Source organism: Protopterus annectens, chromosome 3.part1 (genome assembly GCF_019279795.1).
Source record: "Protopterus annectens isolate FY-2018-M chromosome 3.part1, PAN1.0, whole genome shotgun sequence".
In the NCBI taxonomy this organism is placed as follows: domain Eukaryota; kingdom Metazoa; phylum Chordata; order Ceratodontiformes; family Protopteridae; genus Protopterus; species Protopterus annectens.
In genome coordinates, this window is record NC_056732.1 from 981,439,959 (window position 1) to 981,462,998 (window position 23,040).

A 23,040-nucleotide genomic window follows, 5' to 3' on the forward strand; every position below is an offset into this window, starting at 1 on the left:
GCAGTCATTGCATTTGGGGTAATCTGCTGGCAGGTTGCCGTCAGTCGGCCTGAATTCCAAAGTCTTGGGTCCTGCGTCAGTTGCTGTCTCCTCTTCCATGAAGTCAGGTCGTCAGGGGTATAAAACATGCAGCCGACGCCATTTTCTCTAGTTTTTTCGTGCCACGCGGTGCCCGAAGCAGAAGCATTTCGCAAGTGCCGGTCGGTCGACTACTTTAATATTCGAGTTTGAGTTTCGGAACCAAAGTCTTCACTAAAGCTAAGTACCCCGTTGGGGAAAATTTTTTCTTGCTTTTTACCAATGTCAGAAAAAGTTAATAATTGTATCACTTGTGGGAAGCAAATACCTCATAAGGATTTCTATTTATACTGTATTCCTTGCCTAGGCCCTGATCACAACGTGCCTGGCTGTCTGTTTTGTGCTAGATTTAACCAACACACTATTAAGTATAGTTTTGCATCAAAGTATTTTGGAAACAGATAGAAATGTCATCGGATAGCAATCCGACTACCGGAGTACATAAAAAATACAAAGAAAAGGAGAGAGAAAGGCAGTCGAGATCCAAAACCGACGACGAAGATTCTCCTAAGCCAGTCGCCGGTTCGCCGGTACTCAGTGAGGTGCTTTCGCAGCCTCTGATACCCGCTACCTTCGAGTCGCAGGCCTCTACCGACACCCATGTGGAGTCCGGCATGCTGCAAGATACTCAAGGTATTGGACCGATGGATGTATCTCCCTCGGATGGGTCTGGAGCCGCTGAGCAGGCACCGGCTTCTGAGGGTGTATTCAGACCTCAGCATTTGTATATCAAACCGACAGCTGCAAAACCAAAGACAAAAGCAACTTCTAAGACTAAAAAAATGACGCATGAGCCAAGTGCACAGGCCTCTATGTCTAAAAAACAGATGATCAAAATGGCTGAAGACTTATTACCTTGATCAGGGGTACCCATCCCCCTCCTGATAAGAGGCCTAGGCAAGACACTGATTATGAGTCTTCAGATCAGGTTTCTATTTCTTCTGATTCCTCTTCTGATCAGGAGTTATCTGTACCTCCCTATGAGGATTTTGATGCTGAGGAGTCTATTCCATCTGCATCTCTTCCTGAGGATTATTCATTTGGAGAAACCTTGCATACTTTGAGGGAACATTTTCACTGGGAGAGTCAAGACTTCTCAGAATCAAAAAAGAGGCTCAGGGATTTCCTTCTTCTCCCTCAGCACAGGCATTTAGCCATTCCCCCTGTTTTAGACATTGTGGATGATGTGTTTTCGGAGTCAAGCTTGGCCCCTGACTCCTTACCTCCAGCTCCCAGTAAGCCTGACAGATATTACAGGGTCCCTGACTCGCATAAATTTTTATTTAGAAACCCTGCTGCTGATCCTGAAACTATTTCATAGGGTCCAAAGGGAATTAAGGCCTCAACAGCAAAAAATCCTACCCCCTCTGACAGAGATTCAAGGGCACTAGACAGATGAGGGAAAAAGGTTTATACATCTGCAACCTTGGCAATCAGGGCCTTAAACTGTCAATTTCATATGCTTAAGTACCAACAACATGTTATGAGATTGCTGAAACAGAAAATTATGTTGATTTCAGAATGTGCAGAAAATAAAGAACTGCAGGAATTATTGCATGCAGCTGAACAAGTTGGAAAGTATACTTTGCAATGTGGTTTTGATTCCTTAGAGGCCTCCTGCAGGGCCGCAGTTACTGGATCTGTGATTAGGAGGCATGCCTGGTTAAAGGAACAAAATTTACCTGATCATGTTAAAGCTAAATTGCTAGCTGCACCTTTACAGCATGATTCTCTGTTTGGTATTAAGAGGTTTTAAAGAAAATGGAAGACAAAGCTAAGTCTATGCAAACTGTTAAAGACTTCTTACAAGTGCAGCCACCATGATTCAGTAGACGCTGGCCTACCAAAAATTGGTCCTTTCCTGTGTCAGACAGAGCTCAAAGGGGCAAATCCAGATGCCCTAAGGGTTCCAGATACCAGGCGCAAGATTCATACAGGTCAAAGCAATGGGGTGCTTCCACCTCCAAATCTGGAGGAGATAAAGCGCAAACCTACAGAAAACAATCCCAATGACTTCCCTCTGCCTACACCAAGCACTTATCTTTTGGCAGCACCCATAGGGGAAAAATTAGCACTTTTTGCTCAAAATTGGCAGTTAATAACCCAGGACAAGTGGGTACTAAAAATCGTATCACAGGGATACAAATTCCATTTCCGCAATCTGCCAATAGCAAATGGTTGACCAGATCTGCCAAAAAATCAATGGGTAGAGGCACAGAAACAGGTTACGTCCCTCATGGATATGGGGGCCATTCAGACAGTACAAGAACAGGAAAAAGGACAAGGTTTTTACTCAAGACTGTTCTTGATACCCAAAAAGGACAAGGCCTGGTGGCTAATACTGGATTTATCGATTTTGAACACATACCTGGACATTCCAAAATTCAAAATGCTGACTTTGCAGCAGCTTCTGCCCATGCTAGGCAAGAATGCTTGGCTGGTGACTTTAGACCTAAAAGAGGCATACCTGCATGTTCCCAATAAGACAATCGTGCAGAAGATACCTCAGATTCAAGGCTGGCTTAATGCATTACTAATTCTCTGCACTGCCCTTTGGCTTATCTACTGCACCCAGGGTCTTTACAAAGTGCCTGGCACCAGTAATTGCATTTTGCAGACAAGAAGTATACAAATATATCCTTACTTGGACGACTGTCTCATTCAAGCAGAGAACAAGGACACTCTTCTTCGACACCTGGCATTTGTGGAAAGGCTTCTAACATGCCTAGGGTACACTATATACAAAAATAAATCACAACTGGTACCCTCTCAAAAGGTAACATTCCTGGGTGCAAGCTTGAATACAACTGCCCAGATGGCTTACCTCACGCCAGACAAGCAAAGGCAACTGACTACTTATAACAACAAACAAGAAGCCAAAACTGGTAAGATACCAGTAAAAATCCACAAAACAACAAGGATTCCAAACTGATAAAAATGAATTAATTCTGTCTTAGCGCCTCGGCCACAACAGCCTTCGAGTACAAATTTAATGAAAACACACTCCTATATATATATATATATATATATATATATATATATATATATATATATATATATATAGATATATAGATATGCACATTAAATAATTATTCAATTAAATACAATCAAGGACACAATAAAAACTAAATAGCATGAAATTTAAAGTAAACTTCTCCAATTAACTTCTCTGTTTAAGCCCATCAGTGACAATGTATTAAATTTCAGTATAAATACAGTTTCTTTATAGAGCAAAATGCTTTTAAGTAAGCTCTCATCCTCCCTTCTTAATAAATACTTGTTCAAGAATAGTTGCTTGCAATAAATTAATATTTCCATTGTTTTTCTATAAAGTGCAATGCTAACGAACTTTCTTAGGTTCCCCTTTTAATATCTCGGATATGTTCCTGCAACCTAATTATAAATTTTCTTTTCGTTTCCCCAATATAGAAAGAGTCGCAAGGACACTTAAGACAATAAATCACACCTGCTGTATGGCACATAAAACAACTATGTGGTCTAAATATTCTTCCATTGATCCTGGAAAAATTAAGTCTAATAAAAGAGCACACATTACAATTATAACATGGTATAGTGCCATAAGTTGATAAAGAAAGGGCAGGTCTCATCACTGGAGAGACAGATTCTGTCCTCTCTTGTAAGCTATGTAGGGAACATCAGAAATGAATTTATGTAAAAATTCATCTCGTAACAAGAATTTCCATTAATATTTAATAAGGTCCCAAATCTCAACACTTAATAAATTAAAAGTTGTCACAAAAAAGATTTTTTGTTGTTTATTAGTCCTCTTTGGTACTTCAGCCCTTAAAGTAAAATTATTAACTTCTGTAATTTTGTTTCCGCTATCATTTTTTTATTTAAATTTAACTGCATTAATTTATCAACGGATTCACAAATTAAGTTTTTACTGTAACCCCTCCGCAAAAACATATCCAATAATTGATAAATTTGTTTATCTAGATCTGCATTATCATTGCAGAGCCTAGATAACCTAATAATTTCCCCATAAAGTAGAGATTTCAATGTATGGGACAGATGGCAACTAGTCCCAAATAAATATTGGTTGCCATCTAAAAATTTACGTTTAATTGTGGTAGTAACATGACCATCTTTCCCTCCTGATAAATGAATGTCCAAGAAATTAACTTCAGTTCCACATTGTAAACCATCAAATTTTATATTAAATGTGTTGTCATTTATTTCAGTAAAAAAAGTTGATACTTCATTTAGTCCCCCTTTACATAAAAAAATCAAATCATCAATGTATCGAAAATAAAACAAAACATGTTGTTGTACAAATGTATTAGTATAAATATAATCCGACTCAAATTTGGCCATAAAAAGGTTGGCATACATGGGGGCAAATGGTGCCCCCCATAGCCCTGCCCTTTAATTGATGATAAACCCCCTCATTGAAACTAAAAAAATTATTCAATAGGCAAAAATGAGTTAAATCAGTAATGTAATGTGAAGTGGGACTATCTCCAAGAAAGTAATGTAAAGCTCGTACTCCATCACTATGTCTAATGTTCGTATATAAACTAACCACATCCATGGTAACCCAAAACATATTCTCTGTCCAAAATATATTAGATATTTTCTCAATAAAATCAAAAGAATCTTTTATATAGGACTCAGTCCTTTCTACATAAGGTAACAAATAACCATGTATCACAATACCTATGTTCTGTAAAAAATAATTAACAGCAGAAACGATAGGGCGTCCAGGAGGATTTGTAAAATTTTTGTGTAGTTTAGGAAGACCATAAAAAGTAGCTAACTTACAATTTTCCAAATTAAATTTGGTGTCAAGATCTTTTTGAGAAAAATACCCCAAACGTATACCCTTTTCAATTAATAATGTAAAATCATTCATGCCATTCAAATATCTAGCAATTTCACATACTTCATAAATTGAAACATCATTTAAATGTTGCATGCACATATTATAGTATTGAGTGTAATGAAGCAATACAATTTTGTTGCCTTTATCAGAAGGCTTAATAATTAAATCACTCTTGTTCATAAGACTTTTTAAAGCAAACCATTCATTTTAGTCATATTGTATCGCCAAGCACTATTATCACATGTATCAACAAGTTCTTGTACAGAAAAATTCACCATTTCTGAAAAATGTATTACGGTATTATTAATGTAGGGAGGTATAAGTTTGCTCCGAAAATCAGTACCAGTGGTATTTAACAAAGAATAAGCATTAGGAGAAGTAGAAATATCAAAGCCATCCGATAAGCAAGAAAAGAAACTATCATCATTACTATCAGTTTCAAAACTACATTCAAACCTATGTTTACTCAACCGCTCATCCCCTTGTGCAAAAAAACATTTCAAATGCAATTTTCTAACTAATTTAAAAATTTCTTGTTTAATTAAATAGAGTCTAGGTGTAACAGTAGGTACAAATTTTAAACCCAAACGGAGAACAGCAATCTGCTCATCCGTTAAAGCACATCCAGATAAATTAACAACATTTGAAACATTTACAGATGTAGAATAAGTTTCAGCATTACTCAATTCAGTTCCATCTACCTCGTTTATATGTTTGTATGTTTGTTTAGATTGTTCTTCACCCGCTGCAGAATTGAAACCAATTCCTTTTTTCTTATTTTGGCGTTTTCTTCATTCCGGCAAAAACGCTGTTGATGGACTTCAGGTTCTTGTGCAACGAGGGAAAGTCGTGTACTTCACCCTCCAAATCAGTGGTAAAACCTATACCACTGGAGGAAGCAAAAGAGACAGGCAATTGTTTTTTATTACTTCTTTTCCCAGTCTGTCCTGAATGGAAACTTTGTTGGCTTCTCCAAAGAAAAGCCCGCCCATTTCCGTAATCACGAATATCTCGTTTGATTTTATGTAACTTGAAATGAACTTGTTCATTTTCAAACTTATTTAGTTTCTCTTTCAAATTTTTGAAAATGTCATTAATCTTAGAATCACCTACTTTTTTTTTCAATAATTGCATGTGCATCTCATTAAATTCATTTTTTAACTTCATATGCAATAACTTTTCCCTTTCTACCAGAATATTGACCCATTCCATGGCACAAGTATGTGCCGCAGCTAACCAGCGATCTTTAAACATTAAATCAATATTGTCCGCTATATCAAAGGGAGTTGCTGGAGAACTGGAGGTTTACTTTAAATTTCATGCTATTTAGTTTTTATTGTGTCCTTGATTGTATTTAATTGAATAATTATTTAATGTATGTGTATATGGGAGTGTGTGTTCATTAAATTTGTACTCGTTGAAGGCTGTTGTGGCCGAGGCGCTAAGACAGAATAAATTCATTTTTATCAGTTTGGAATCCTTGTTGTTTTGTGCAACTGACTACTTCAAACTGATGGCAACAAAAACCCAGTCTTCTGCAAGACAAATTCTGCAGGCTCTGGGCTTCATGTCATCCTGCAGCCTACTGATTACATATGCAAGACTGCTTATGAAGAAACTTCAATGGCACCTAAAAAGTTTATGGAGTCAGCATTCTCACAGTCTGGAAACAATGATTCCTCTCATTCCGTGCCTGCAACAGGAGTTCTATGGTGGGCAAAGGCATGTCACCAAAACATGGGACGGCCATTCACTCTACCCCCTGCCAGCCAAACCATAACAGATGCATCAGATTATGCCTGGGGGGCCCACATGGCAGGAAGATGCATTCAGGACATATGGTCACCAAAGCAAATGTATCTACATATCAACCAGAAAGAGATGCTAGCTGTTCAAAATGCCCTAACAGCCTTCAAGGACTTACTTCATCCAGGACAACTACTGATAAAGACGGACAACACCACAGTCATGTGGTATATAAACAAGCAAGGGGGCACACACTCACACCCCCTCTGCAGATTAGCCGTGGCACTGTGGAACACAGCTTTGACCTACCAGCTACATCTTCAAGCTCAATTCCTGCCAGGAAAACAAAACACTCTGGCAGACGATTTAAGCAGAAACCTTATGGATCCTCATGAGTGGAAACTAAATCCACAAGTCTTCAGCATGATAACAGAGAAATGGGGGAGCCCAGACATAGATCTATTTGCCTCTCCTCAAAATTATCAATTGAAAAGATTCTGCACAAGGACTTATCACAGACAAGCATGGAAAGTGGACGCCCTATCCTTCAGTTGGAAAAACCTATCAGTTTACGCCTTTCCTCCTCTGCCTCTTCTCCCCAAGGTCCTCCTAAAAGTCAGACAAGAGAAGCCAAAGATGATACTAATTGCCCTGGACTCTGGCCCCACCAATACTGGTACCCAATCCTAAGGAACTTGTCTCAATACCCAGCTTGGACCTTGCCTCAAAGTCCACAACTACTGTCCCAGCAAAACAAATCAGATCCTGCACATTCAATTGCAAACTCTGAACTTGGCAGCATGGCTGATCATGTAGTCATACAAACAACACCTCTCAGTAAAGCTGTGATGGATGTCATTTTGGAAGCCAAAAGGCCTAGTACTAGAAAATCTTATGCTGACAAATGGAAGAGATTCTGTGCTTGGAATCAAGCATGAGGAACTGATACAGCAGAACCAAATATTCCTCAGATATTGCAATGCTTAACTGAGATGCTTGACAAGGGCCTATCTTTCTCATCAATTAAAATCCATGCCTCTGCCATTACGGCTCATTACAATATAGAGCCACCAATCTTTTCTCATCCTTTACTAAAGCAGTATCTTAGAGGAGCCAAAAATTTAAGGCCTCCCAGAAGATCACCATTGCCTGCATGGGACCTCAATTGTGTGTTGGAAAAGCTCACCCTGCCACCATTTGAACCAGCTGCTACCACTGATATAAAGTTCTTATCATGGAAAACAGCTCTGCTACTAGCAGTTACTTCAGCAAGAAGAGTTTCAGAGCTACAGGCCCTCATGGCTATAGAGCCTTTTATCATATTTTACCCAGACAGGGTATCTCTGAGGACAAATCCTACTTTTATGCCTAAGGTGGTTTCCAATGTGGCTCTTAACCAAACAATTCATCTGCCAACCTGTTATCCAAATCCGCAGAACAAGGGGGAAGAGAAGTCTGCATTCCTTGGACGTACACAAGATAGCTAAGATTCTACTTAAGCAGGACTAAAGCTCTAAGAAAAACTGAGCAATTACTAGTGGCATATGCTGCAGGATCAGAGGGCAAGGCTATTTCAAAGCAGACAATTTCAAAGTGGATAAGCCACTGCATCCGTTTCTGCTACTTACACCATGGTAAACCTGTGCCCAAGGACATTAGGTCTCATTCCACCAGAGCTGCAGCTACTTCAGCAGCCTTTCTAAGGGGAGTACCAACCAAAGACATTTTAGAGGCTGCTACTTGGAGTTCTGTTCACACCTTTACAAAGCATTATAATTTGCCTCTTTACTCTAAATCCAGAGCAGGCTTTGCCACTGCAGTTCTGCAGGGCCTTATAGCCGCTCCTAATGCTGTTTAGCTCCAGCCCCCCAACCATAGCTTTGGGATTCTACTCAAATGTAATGACTGCAACAGTGAAACACGAAGAACATAGTACAGTTGTGTACACTTACCGTAAATGTAGATGTTCGAGTGTATTCACTGTTGCAGTCCAGGTTACCCTCCCACCATCCCCCTGTCATTCTGGAGTTTATCTTTCCTTCTCTATCTTCTACAACCTATGTGGTGTATTTGCTTGTAGATGAAGGTAAAGTTTATATTGGTGCATGTATATATATGTTTGCTGCCTTTTTGGGGGCACCTGACATTGGGGGCAAGAAAAACTAAAGAAAATGGCATTGTCTGCATGTTTTATACCCCTGACAACCTGACGTCATGGAAGAGGAGACAGCAACCAACGCAGGACCCAAGACTTTGGCCGATTGAGGGCATCCTGCCAGCAGATTACCTAAATGTAATGACTGCAACAGTGAATACACTCGAACATCTACATTTATGGTAAGTGTACACAATTGTACTTTGTGGAACATTTTGAGGCAGTTTCAAATCTTTTTGGGATACAAAATTAATGAAGCTAAAACAAAGGCAATAGCTGTAAGTTATGTACCTACACACAAATTGGTTCAGCAATATCCATATTTATGGGGACATAACATCATAAAATGAAGTTGTCAGGAGTATGGATTAAAAAAGTTTTTTGGTGTGGTAGATAAGGATATGTAGGCAGAGACTAAACAAAAGATAATACAAAAAATGAGAAATTGGAAGCTCTATTATATGGATATGGATACAAAATACAAGCAGTTAAAATGTTTTTAGTCACTTTAGTTTTATACCCAGGTCAGGCATATTTTTAGCAACCAAGAGGATAAGTTGTGGATAGCAGTTAATAAAGAGCTGAAGGATTTTATTTGGGAGGGGAAGACAGCAAGAGCCAAGTGGGATAAGCTCATTCTTCCAGCTGAACAAGGTGGTTTGGGATTGCCAGATTTGAAGGGGTATTTCAGAGCTACGCAGTTAAGGCTCCTATAAGTAGCTCAAGCAGGAACCTGTAATTCAAAGTGAAAAGGGATGATGAAATGGGGGAAGCTCAAGAAACAAGGAGAGACTGGGATTTTGGATGAAGATCCTAAAGGAGAATAACAATAATAATGCAGAATATTATATTTATAAAGTAGCAGAAAGTATTCTAAGAACTAAGCCAACACGGGAATGGAGAAAGTAGATTCTGCTGATATGGATAACTGCAATTAGGGAAACGAACAATAGGCTAGAAGGGGGTGGAATTTATTGGAGAACTGGTAAAAGAACCAGGGTATTGGGAGCAAATAATTTAGAAAGGGGAAAGGTAATAGAATAGGAAAAGGCCAAGAATTTATTTGGACTGCAGGACAGAGATTGCCTATACTCTGATATCAATACTTGATAGGGAAGGCAAAGTGAAAGAAATGGGTGGATCCTAAGCAAAAGACCATCACTGGTAGAGTTTTTGGTAGAATCTAGAGCAGAAGCTGCTGTTAAAAAAATGAATAATTAGTAGAGCATACAAAATATTGCACGATAACTATAAGAATCAATCAGAGAAGGTTAGAAAGGATTGGGAAGAGAGACTGGATAAGCAGTTCAGAAAAAAAAACAATGGGGGATATATGTCTGTCTTACATAGGCGTTTTTATACCCCAAGTAGACTCCAGAGAATGTTTCCTCTGGTAGACAGCAAATGTTGGGGGTGTGATGGGGAAGAAAGAGATAACTGTGAACATATGTAATGAGTTGGAAGACTTTAAAGATTCCCTGCAGACTGTTCTGTCTTAGATAAAGGGTGAGCAAATTGGTGTAACTAAGAAAATTATTTTTGAGCTATGATACAGAATCAGAATTGCCTAGACATAGTAAGGCCTTGGTGGCTGCCAAAACAACAGATACTAGGAAATGGCAGTCAAAGTGTAAACCAACTTTACTAGAAGTAGTGAATATAGTAACAGAGATAAAACAACTGGAATTGGGATTTTTAGAAAAGGGTAGGAGCAAATTACATAGGAAAAATGGGAATTGTGGGAACAATACATGCAGAGGAGGAATGAGGTATAAAATAAGGAAGGATATGAATGAGATATGTAATGTTTGACTGACAGTGACTGGATAGATTATAAGTGATGTATAATGTTTACAACTACAATTATGTCAACATGGTTTGTGATGTATAATGTTTGCAACTACAGTTATATCAATATAGTCTGTTTCCATTTATATAAATGTATGGTTACCTATGTCATACATGATTTAATAAAAATGTTTCTTGTTTTAAAAAAAAGGCAGTTTTAGACAAGTTATAGAGATGCAAGAGGATAGAAAGATTATTTCTGGCACCCTGCTCATCTATTTAGAATAGTTCATGATGCAGGGAGTACATATTGACTTTTTCAATGTTTTGTGCATTGTTTATTGTACTTAATCAGTTAAAGAAGTCTTTTGCTCTTCGGTTCATTAAGAATGTGTGCATATCGCTTCATGTTTTTTGTTTAGATTGCTTAATTTTACTTATTTCTTCTGTTGTCAACAAACAGCACTGAGTTATTGCTTGCAAAGAAGGGTAAACAAAAATAACTTAAGATTTTTAATCTTTACGTTGCAGCATGTTTACTCAACAGTCTCCACCTCAGTTTGCGCAACAAGCCAGCACTGGCATGTATAACAACAACATGAACATCAGTGTATCCATGGCAGCCAGCTCTGCTGGTATGAACAGCATGACCCAGATGTCAGGGCAGATCAGCATGACCTCAGTGACCTCTGTGCCTACGTCAGGGTTGTCCTCCTTGGGTCCCGAGCAGGTTAGCAAAATGCTTCTCTCTGTGTCTCTATTTTTGTTTGTTCTTTGTTTTAATTTTATGAATTATGATATTTTAGGAGGCAGATTGCATGCTTGGTAGTCATATTCCATAATAGGTCTTTACAAGACAACTTATAAACCAGTTATATGAAAATAATCATAAACTACAGAATTTACAGCCACAGTGCAGTCATTTAGCGTAGTTACCAAAATCACCAGCATTGAACTTGAGCCCATTTTCAGTGTACCAGCTATTGACAAGTATAAGCTCCTGCTGAAGTGCTTGTATGTCAGTGGGGGAGACTTGACAATTCATAGCTTAAAATCATCAGCAGACTTTGTTAACCAGAGGTCTTATTTGATAACTGGAGATCGGAGAAGTAGATACTGAATAGCAAAGGTCCCAGAACTGATACCTACATGTCTCCACTGGACACTTTCGTGTTTTTAGAGAATGCTCCTCTGGTCTGACAGTGCGATCCCCATCTCCAAGCCATTTGGCTGTCCACCTAATCGTACGTGGTAAGTTTGAACTTCATTAATTTTTTTTTTTTATTATGTCTGCATATGGTATGGTATTGAATGCTGTGGCAAGGGCAAGGTACACTCTGTGGACAGTTGTCTGCAGTTAGCATTCTGAGTAATCAAAGACATTTACAAGATTCACTAGATAGTACCTACCTTTGACAAAGCCATGCTCCTGGTGGTAAAGTCTAAGATTTTTGATATCATAGTTATTTAGGTCCATAATGATATGTTCCATGACTTTAAATGTAATATTTGTTAGGCTGATGGAACTGTAATTCCTGGTGTCTGAGGTGGGGGCTACCCTTGCAGAGTGTTATTACAGCAGCTGTGAGACAAAGCCAGTTGATCGGCTCAGGTTGGAGAGTTTTGAATGGTGGGTCCATCAGTGCTTGCTTAATGCTATTATTTAGGCAGCTTGGTATGTTGTCTGGCCCCATGCACAATGTGTTTATGATGTTCATCGTGTTTCACTGTTGCAGTCATTCCACTTGGATTATCCTGCTGGCAGGCGACCCGTACTCGGCCCGAGTTCCAAAGTCTTGGTCCGGCTTCGGTTGCTGTAGCCTCTTCCCTGACGTCAGTGCGCCAGGAGTATAAAAGTTGCAACTGACGCCATTTTCTTCAGTCTTTCTTGCCATGCAGTGCCCGAAGCATAAGCAGTTCTCAAGTGCTGGTCTGCCGACTCCTGAGATTTTCAAAATTGAATTTCAGAACCGAAGTCTTCAACAAAGCTAAGTACCCCGTTGGGGAAACTTTTTCTTGCTCCAGACCGATGTCAGTAAAAGTTAATAATTGTATTTCTTGTGGGAAGCAAATACCTCATAAGGACTTCCACTCTTGCTGCATTGCTTGCCTAGGCCCTGACCACGACGTCACTAGTTGTGGGTTTTGTGCTAGATTTAATAAACGCACTATTAAACGTCGGTTTGATTTTGCTTTACATTATTTTGGACGACGATTTAATTACATAATGCCGTAGGAACAACCGACGACCGGAATGTATAAAAAACGCAAAGACAAAGAAAAAGACAGGCATCTGAGGTCCAAAACCGACAACAAAGCCTCTTCTAGGCCAGTGACCGGTTCGCCAGTTCTCAGTGAGGCGCTTTCGCAGCCCCTGACACCCGCTACCTCAGAGCCACAGGCCGCAACCGACAGCCACGTGGAGACACCGACGCCTGTGGAAACTCAAGGTATTGGGCCTACGGAAAATATACCCTCTGATGGGTCCGGAGCCTCTGAGCAGGCACCGGCTTCTGAGGGTGTTTTCAGACCTTCACAGCTTACAATTAAAGCTACTACAGGAGCAAAGGCAAAGTCAAAAACACCTTTAAAGACAAAGAAACAAGTGCAGCATTCTCCAGAACAGTCATCCATGCCTAAGAAACAGATGCTTAAAATGGCCGAAGACCTTATTACTTTAATCAGGGGCTCCCATACCCCTCCTGACAAAAGGCCTAGGCAAAACACTAATTATGATTCCTCTGATCAGGTTTCCATTTCTTCTGATTCTTCCTCTGACCAGGGCTATTCTCTCCCTCCCTATGAGGACTCTGATGCTGAAGAGTCCATTCCTTCAGCCTCACCGCCTGAGGATTACTCTTTTGGGGAAACCCTGCACACCATGAGGGAACACTTCCATTGGGAGAGCCAGGATTACTCAGAATCCAAGAAAAGGCACAGAGATTTCCTTCTATTGCCTCAACACAGGCCCTTGGGTATCCCCCCTGTGCTTGATATTGTTGATGATGTTTTTTCTGAATCCAGTCCGTCTCCAGATTCTTTACCCCCTGCACCAGTAAAGCCAGACAGGTACTACAGGGTCCCTGACTCTCATAAATTTCTTTACAAAAACCCCACTGCGGACCCAGAAACTATTTCTCAGGGTCCAAAAGGGGTTAAAGCGTCCACTGCCAAAAATCCTGTCCCCTCAGATAGGGATTCCAGAGCTCTGGACAGATGGGGGGAAAAAGTTTACACTTCTGCTACTTTAGTTGTAAGAGCTTTAAACTGTCAGTTTCACATGCTTAAATATCAGCAGTATCTCGTGTCATTGTTAAAGCAGAAAATGGTTACTAATACAGAAGGTCCAGACTGTAAAGAAATGCAGGATTTATTGCATGCAGTTGAACAAGTGGGAAAGCATACTCTGCACTGTGGTTTTGATTCATTAGAGGCTTCTTGTAGAGCCGCAGTTACAGGCTCAGTTATTCGAAGACATGCTTGGTTGAAAGAACAAAGTTTACCTGACCATGTTAAAATGAAATTATTGGATGCTCCACTACAGCATGATACTTTGGTGTTAAGGCAGAAGAGGTTTTAAAGAAAGTGGAGGTTAAAACAAAGTCAATGCAAACTGTGAAAGATTTCTTACAGGTTCAGCCACCTAGATTTAGCAGGAACTGGCCTTCAAAAAATTGGTCCTTTCCAGTGTCAGACAGGCCACAAAGAGGCAGATACAGATGCCCAAGAGGCAGATCTCAGCCCCAAGGCTCCTACAGACCTAAACAATGGGGTTCTTCAACCCCCAAAGGAGGAGAAGACAAATCACAACCTTATAGAAAACAGTCACAATGACTTCCCTCTGCAAATGCCAAGCACTTACCAGTTGACAGCACCCCTAGGGGGAAAGCTAGCACTTTTCTCAAAAAATTGGCACATGATCACCCAAGACCAATGGGTGTTGAATATAGTTTCTCAAGGGTACAGGTTCCACTTCCACACGCTTCCAAAACCAAAAGGTATGCCACACCTGCCTCAAAACCAATGGGCAAAGGCACAAAAACAGATTGCGGCTCTTATGGATATGGGAGCTATTCAAAATGTCCCACAAGAAGAACAGGGCCAAGGATTTTACTCACGACTTTTCCTAGTACCCAGAAAGGACAAAGCATGGAGACCAATACTGGACCTGTCAATCCTAAATACTTTCCTGGATGTTCCAAAATTCAAAATGTTAACACTGCAACAACTCTTGCCCATGCTGGGCAAAGAGGCTTGGCTAGTTACTTTGGATCTCAAGGAGGCATACCTGCACGTCCCAATCAGACAATCGTGCAGAAGATACCTCAGATTTATAGCAGACTCAATGCATTACCAATTCTCTGCACTGCCCTTTGGCTTATCTACTGCACCCAGGGTCTTCACAAAATGCCTGGCACCATTTATTGCATTTTGCAGGCAAAAAGGAATTCAAATATATCCCTACTTGGACGACTGCCTTATTCAAGCAGAGAGCAAAGACATTCTTCTAAAGCACCTGGAGTTTGTAAAAAGATTACTAATTTGCCTAGGGTACACAGTAAACGAAAAGAAATCAATACTAGTGCCCTCTCAAGAGATAATATTCCTGGGTGATAATATTCCTTGAATACAACTGCCCAGATGGCTTATCTCACACCAGACAAACAAAGGCAAGTGACTCATTACTTTCAAATGATGGCAACAAAGACCCAGCTCCCTGCAAGAAAAATTCTGCAGGCCCTGGGTTTCATGGCATCTTGCATTCTACTAATTCCATATGCCAAAATGCATATGAGGAAACTACAATGGTATCTAAAAAGTGTTTGGACTCAGCATTGTCACAGCCTAGAGACAATCATAAAATTGATTCCCTGCCTACAGCAGGCGTTTCGATGGTGGTCACAGGCCTGTCACCACAACAAGGGACAGCCTTTCACCTTACCTTCAGCCAGGCAGACAATAACAACGGATGCATAGGATTACGCCAGGGGAGCACATATGGCAGGAAAATGTATTCAGGGCACGTGGCCCAAGAAACAACTGCATCTTCACATCAATCAAAAAGAGATGCTAGCTGTACAGAATGCCCTGACAGCCTTCAAGGACCTAATACATCCAGGACAATTATTAATAAAGACGGACAATACCACAGTTATGTGGTACATAAACAAGCAAGGGGGCACACATTCCTACCCCCTATGCAGACAAGCCATGACTTTGTGGAACACAGCACTGACTTACCAGGTACATCTGCAAGCACAATTCCTGCCAGGAACAGAAAATACAGTGGCAGACGAACTAAGCAGAAATCTCATGGATCCTCACGAATGGAAGCTAAATCTACAAGTGTTCAACATGATAACAAGGGAATGGGGATGCCCAGACATAGATCTATTTGCCTCCCCTCACAATTTCCAGTTACAGAAATTTTTCACAAGGGCTTATCACTCTCAAGCATGGAAAGTGGATGCTTTGTCTTTCAACTGGAAAAATCTGACAGTCTATGCCTTCCCTCCAATGCCTCTTCTCACCAAGGTGCTTCTAAAAGTCAGACAAGAGAGGCCAAAAATGATCCTGATTGCACCAGACTGGCCACGCCAGCACTGATACCCAATCCTAAAGATTTTGTCCCAAGGCCCGCCTTGGCCTCTACCTCAAATCCTTCATCTTCTGACACAGCAAAACAATCAGATTCTGCACAGTCAACTCAGAACCTTAAACCTGGCAGCATGGCAGATAATGTAGCCACTCAGACTGCACCCTCTCTCTCTAAAGCTGTTATGGATGTAATTTTGGAAGCCAGGAGACCCAGCACTAGGAAATCTTATGAGGAAAAATGGAAGAGATTCTGTGCTTGGAACCAGGCACAAGGCCTCGACCCACTGGTCCCTAATATGCCTCAGATTTTACAATACCTGACTGAGATGTTGGACAAAGACCTATCTTTTTCTTCTATTAAAATCCATGCCTCTGCCATTTCAGCTCATTACAATACGGATCCTCCTATTTTTTCACATCCTCTACTACGACAGTACCTCAGAGGGGCAAAGAGTATAAGACCCCCTAGGAGAGCACCAGTACCTACTTGGGACCTCAATTTTGTTTTAGAAAAACTAACACCGTCTCCTTTTGAACCAGCCAGCACAGCTGATCTAAAATTCTTGTCATGGAAAACTGCTCTGCTCCTAGCAATAACTTCAGCTAGAAGAGTTTCAGAGTTACAGGCATTGATGGCTGTGGAACCTTTTCTCATTTTTCACCAGGACAGGGTTTCTCTAAGGACGAACCCAACATTCATGCCAAAAGTGGTCTCCAATGTGGCCTTATACCAAACTATTCATTTGCCTACTTTCTACCCAAATCTGCAGAATAAAGGGGAAAGACTTCTGCACTCTTTGAATATTCACAGGCAGCTACGATTTTACTTGGACAAAACAAAAGCTTTCAGAAAAACTGAGCAACTGTTTGTAGCATATGCTGCAGGATCACAAGGAAAACCTATTTCAAAGCAGACAATCTCCAAATGGATAGGACACTGCATCCGCTTCTGTTATGCACAACATGGCAAATCTGTGCCTAAGGGCATTAGGCCTCATTCTACCAGAGCAGCAGCCACTTCAGCAGCTTTCCTCAGAGGGGTACCAACCAAAGACATATTAGAAGCTGCAACCTGGAGCTCAGTGCACACTTTTGCCAAGCACTACCACCTACCTCTCTACTCCAAATCCAGAGCAGGCTTTGCCACTGCAGTTCTGCAGGGCTTGTTGGCCTCGCCAAATCCAATGTAGACCCAGCCACCCTGCCTAAGCTGTGGGATTCTACCCAAGTGTAATGACTGCAACAGTGAAACACGATGAACATAGTACAGTTGTGTACCTACCATAAATGTAGATGTTCGAGTGTATTCACTGTTGCAGTCCTGGTTACCCACCCACCATCCCCCTCTGCTGGGACTATTCTGTACTTCTCAACTCTATACAACCTATGTGGTGTATTTGCTTTTAGAAGAAGAATATGTTTTTTATGATGTATGCATGGTTGTTTGGCATATTTTTATCTTTACAGCCTTCATTTCTGGGGGCACCTGACATCTGGGGCAAGAAAAACTGAAGAAAATGGTGCCGGTTGCAATTTTTATACCCCTGCTGCACTGACGTCAGGGAAGAGGCGACAGCAACTGACGCCGGACCAAGACTTTGGAACTCGGGCCGACTACGGGTCGCCTGCCAGCAGGATAACCCAAGTGTAATGACTGCAACAGTGAATACACTCTAACATGCACATTTATGGTAGGTACACAACTGTACTTTTTGGAGAGTACCTTCAGTACATGCTCTGTTGTGATGACTGGTGGCATGAATCCATCAGGGATGGGGTGGGTTTGGAGTAGATGTCTTAGGTGAAGTTGGCACTAAATTTATTAGCCAGTATGTTAGCAATATCTATTGGATTTGAGTAGCTGGTACCATTGTGAATAAGCTCAGAGCAATGTTGAGTATTGTATCTTATTTTTCTGACATAAAAGAATGATTAATGGTTGTCTTTGGCTTCTGTGGCTAGACCGAGATTGTAGAAAGCTTTGTCCCTTTTTAGTTTATCTAGCTGTTTGATGCCCTCCTTTGTTAGGGGGTCATTTGTTCTGCTTTATAGTTTTAGGAGTTTCTTTCTTTTATTATGTAATTTATTAATGATAGAGGATCACCATGAAAGTTTGATTTTTAAACCTTCCATTTGGTTTGGATTTGGTGGGAATCTTCCAATTTGTTACATTTGTCCAGGTGCAGGTCTGTATATCTCTTAGTATTGTGGGCAGTAAACATTATACTCTAATTTAGAGACGTCATCATAGTACTATAGGAAGTTTATGTTTAAGGTCGTTGAATTCTGTAATATTTGCTTGTCAATTTGAAAGTTTAGATAGAGAAGGTTACCAATCTGTGGTCTGAGATGTACAATGAGGGGGGAATACCTATGAAATGGTACATACAGTAGCTACATTTCTTATGACTGGGTTAAGTATATTCTGCTCTGTAGTAGCTTCATTTACAAATTGCTCTAGTCACATCTTGTTTATGAAATCCAAGAATCTCTGTGCATATTGTATGTTGATGGTTTGTCATGTCCCCCAGTTAATCATTGGGTAGTTAAAATCACCTAGGATAACAGCATTCCTTCTTATTTGGGATTCATCCAGAATATTTAGGAATGTGTAATTTTTCTGGAGACATGGAGGGAGCCCTGTAGCCAGCAGTGGTCTGGTAGTTAATCCTGTTTAGCGTGATTTGTATCTCTCTCTAAGCTCCACTTGAGGCACTAGGTATTTGTCTCAAGGTGTTGTAGTCCTTAACAAATATTAAGATGCCACCACAGTTTCCATTGGGTCTAAATGAGTGGTAAGCACAAAATCCAGGTACTGGAGCATTTCTCCCCAGGTCTCTGCTGAAAATTGGCTTTGTTCCAAGTCAGACTTTCCTAGTAAACAAATGTTAAATAAATACTGGGGTTGCTCTATGGCACTTAAACCAGGTCTGTGCAACAACACATACATGGATGTGTTCCAGATGCAGGAGGGATTCAATGTCCAACAGTTTGTTGTTTAGATTTCTAGCATTAAGTAGAGCCACATTGATATGGTCCAATGATTTGTTTTGAAGGTTAATTTGGGAGATCTTTAGCCAGACCTTGCCATAAAAAGGCAAATAGATACAGCAAAAGCTTTAACCAGTATACTGAAGCTTTGGAATGAAAGTTATAGCCTAGTCTATTCTTAGAAAAGTGTGTACCTTTGTCAAGCATCTCGTCCCCATTCTGACATGTAATGCATCCTTTCACAATGACAACAGATGTTTGGACTGTTGTTAAAACCAGTCATCTATTCTTTAAATCTCAGCATCATTTTTGGCGATGGAAAGATTCCACTGAAAACTAGGTCCTTACCTATATTTGTGACATACATGAAGAGCTCTGTTATGTCTCTGTCATATCCCTCAGGGTTCCGCATGCTAGGCCTTTGGCCTCAACATGGACCACTGCCATGCCATAATCGTATTTGTCTGGTTTAAGGGTCCTAAGGGGCCTTGTAACATCACCAGTGTTGGCCCTTGAGAAGACAGCTTACTATCACCCTGCCTTTGTCCAGCCTCACAAATGCAAAACATCTTAGTTATGAAATCACCAGTCACTAGTACATTTCTATTTGCATTTGATGATTACTTGGATGCAGTTGGTCTTGCAGTGCTGTTTGCTAGTGACTGTGTGTGTTGCAGTGCTCATTAGTATATGCTGGACCTTGCACATAATGTGCCAGTAAAAGTTGATCAGTGATCTTTTTAGTGCTTCAGCTTAGGATAGTTTAGTCTGTGTGTGTGTGTGTGTGTGTGTGTGTGTGTGTGTGTGTGTGTGTGTGTGTGTGTGTGTGTGTGTGTGCAGAGTATAATGTGGTTTTGATGCTGTGCAGGCCTCCTCGAGGGTGGCTGCCACTGGTTCTGTTCTTCGAGGCACGCCTGGTTGAGGGATCAGAATTTAGCTGAGCATGTTAAGACAAGGATTTTGGATGCTCCTTACAGTCTGCTGGACGTGGTTGTTTGGTTCACCTGTGGAAGCAGCGCTCTTAAAGAAATGGGAGGACAAGTACAAGTCTATGCAACTGTTAAAGATTTCTGCAGGTGCAGCCTCCCAAGCTTAGTAGAAATTGGCCTACTAAGGGATGGACATATCCCACATCCTCCTAGCCTAGGGTGGTCTAGACGGTAGGGGCAGAGCTCAAGGTTCTTTAGGCCTACAACAGGAGTCTACCTGCTCAGACTTGGTGGTGAGGGGTCAGTCCTTTCTCTCTACAGACCCAATGACCTTGCCTTTCAGCTGCCAGTACATTCCCTGCCTGGCAGCACCTTTGGGAGGAAGGTTACTCTTTTCAAAGAAAATTGGGATTTAATTACCCAAGACAGCTCTGTTTTGGATATCATTCACCACGTTACAGGTTTTATTTCCATATCTTTGCTCTCCCTTTCAAAGGCATGCCAGACATTCCTCCGCTTACAAAGAAAAGAGGCTCACAAGCAAATTTCTGTTACTATCCAAATAGGGGTGGGCTATTCAGCCGGGTTCCTGTAAAGCAAAGAGGCCTAGGATTTTATTCCGCTTGTTCCTAGTACCGCCAAAGAAGGGGAACACGCGGAGACCAATTTTGGATTTATCTATCCTCAACACTTATCTGACATTCCCAAGTTCAAAATGTTGATCGTCATACAACAGTTTTTTACCTCTCTGCTGGGCAAAAGATCACTGATGGTAACTTTAGATCTCAAGGAGGCTTACCCTCTCATGTGCCTATCAGACTAAGTTGCAGGAAGTATCTATGCCGAGCTGGGGAATTCTATTATCAGTTCTCTGTATCGTTCTTGGCTTATCTACCAGAGTATTCACAAAGGTTCTTGGTCTAGTGATAGCTTTCTACTTGTACAAAAGGAATACAAATCTATCCTCTACTTGGACGACTGCCTGATTCTGGCTCACAGAAAAGGTGGAAGACCCTATAGCATTTGGAATATGCGATAGCAGTGCTAATATCTGGGTATTCCAGAACGAAATAAAGTCCAGTCTAGTACCCTCTCATGATTACGTGCTTCTCTGGGTGTGAGACTGAATACAAAACCCACGGCCTTAACCCCCGGACAAACAAAAGAATCTTTCCCTTATTTCCATCAACTATCTCTTCAGTCCGGGCTGACTGCAAGGACAGTCCTTCAAGCCTTAGGGTTCATGGCATCTTGTATTCTGGTGCTTCCCAATGCCAAACTGCATATGAGGAAGCTGCAATGGTATCTCAAAATGTATGGACACAGCACTGCCAGGATTTGGACACTGTCATTCAAATAATACCTTGCATTCAAAAGGAATTTTGTGGTGGGCCTGTAAACGTCACCTAAACAAGGGACTCTCTGTGACCCGGCCAGAGGTAAACAGATTCTAACGACAGATGCCTCAGACATTGCTTGGGAGCTCATCTTAGATGGAAAGTGGATACAAGACAAGTGGCTCGCCAGACTACAGCATCTACATATCACATGAAAGAGATGTTAGCAGTCCAGTTTGCATTAATGGCTTTCAAGGAGTTACTTTCCAGGGCAGGTGTTGATTTTAACACAACTGTCATGTGGCACATCAACAAACAAGGGGGGAACACATTTCACCTAACAGCAGGCAAGCAATGATATTATGGGAGACTGCTTCAGTTTGCAAATTAACTCTTCAGGCAAGGTTTCTGCCGAGCACAGGAACTCCTTAGCAGATGTGTTAAGGACAAATCATGGATCCCCACAGTGGAAACTGGATCTTCATGTATTTCAAATTGACAGTGTCATGGGGAACTCCAGACATAGATCTGTTCGCTTCTCCACTAAACCACCAGCTGATCTCATCCATGTATTTCAAATGTGTATGACATGGAGGGAGCCCTGTAGCCAGCAGTGGTCTGGTAGTTAATCCTGTTTAGCGTGATTTGTATCTCTCTCTAAGCTCCACTTGAGGCACTAGGTATTTGTCTCAAGGTGTTGTAGTCCTTAACAAATATTAAGATGCCACCACAGTTTCCATTGGGTCTAAATGAGTGGTAAGCACAAAATCCAGGTACTGGAGCATTTCTCCCCAGGTCTCTGCTGAAAATTGGCTTTGTTCCAAGTCAGACTTTCCTAGTAAACAAATGTTAAATAAATACTGGGGTTGCTCTATGGCACTTAAACCAGGTCTGTGCAACAACACATACATGGATGTGTTCCAGATGCAGGAGGGATTCAATGTCCAACAGTTTGTTGTTTAGATTTCTAGCATTAAGTAGAGCCACATTGATATGGTCCAATGATTTGTTTTGAAGGTTAATTTGGGAGATCTTTAGCCAGACCTTGCCATAAAAAGGCAAATAGATACAGCAAAAGCTTTAACCAGTATACTGAAGCTTTGGAATGAAAGTTATAGCCTAGTCTATTCTTAGAAAAGTGTGTACCTTTGTCAAGCATCTCGTCCCCATTCTGACATGTAATGCATCCTTTCACAATGACAACAGATGTTTGGACTGTTGTTAAAACCAGTCATCTATTCTTTAAATCTCAGCATCATTTTGGCGATGGAAAGATTCCACTGAAAACTAGGTCCTTACCTATATTTGTGACATACATGAAGAGCTCTGTTATGTCTCTGTCATATCCCTCAGGGTTCCGCATGCTAGGCCTTTGGCCTCAACATGGACCACTGCCATGCCATAATCGTATTTGTCTGGTTTAAGGGTCCTAAGGGGCCTTGTAACATCACCAGTGTTGGCCCTTGAGAAGACAGCTTACTATCACCCTGCCTTTGTCCAGCCTCACAAATGCAAAACATCTTAGTTATGAAATCACCAGTCACTAGTACATTTCTATTTGCATTTGATGAT

The 23,040-nt window shown here is 40.9% G+C and overlaps 1 protein-coding gene across 2 annotated transcripts in view; it reads left to right on the forward strand.

Moving 5' to 3' along the window:
• Positions 1-23,040, forward strand: part of NCOA2 (nuclear receptor coactivator 2) — a 1,980,807-nt gene that overhangs the window by 1,840,378 nt on the left and 117,389 nt on the right. For both annotated transcript variants that reach the window (XM_044067155.1, XM_044067157.1), the window contains exon 22: positions 11,145-11,343. In XM_044067155.1, coding sequence (XP_043923090.1) covers positions 11,145-11,343 — 199 coding nt within the window. The remainder of the gene's footprint in view (positions 1-11,144; positions 11,344-23,040) is intronic.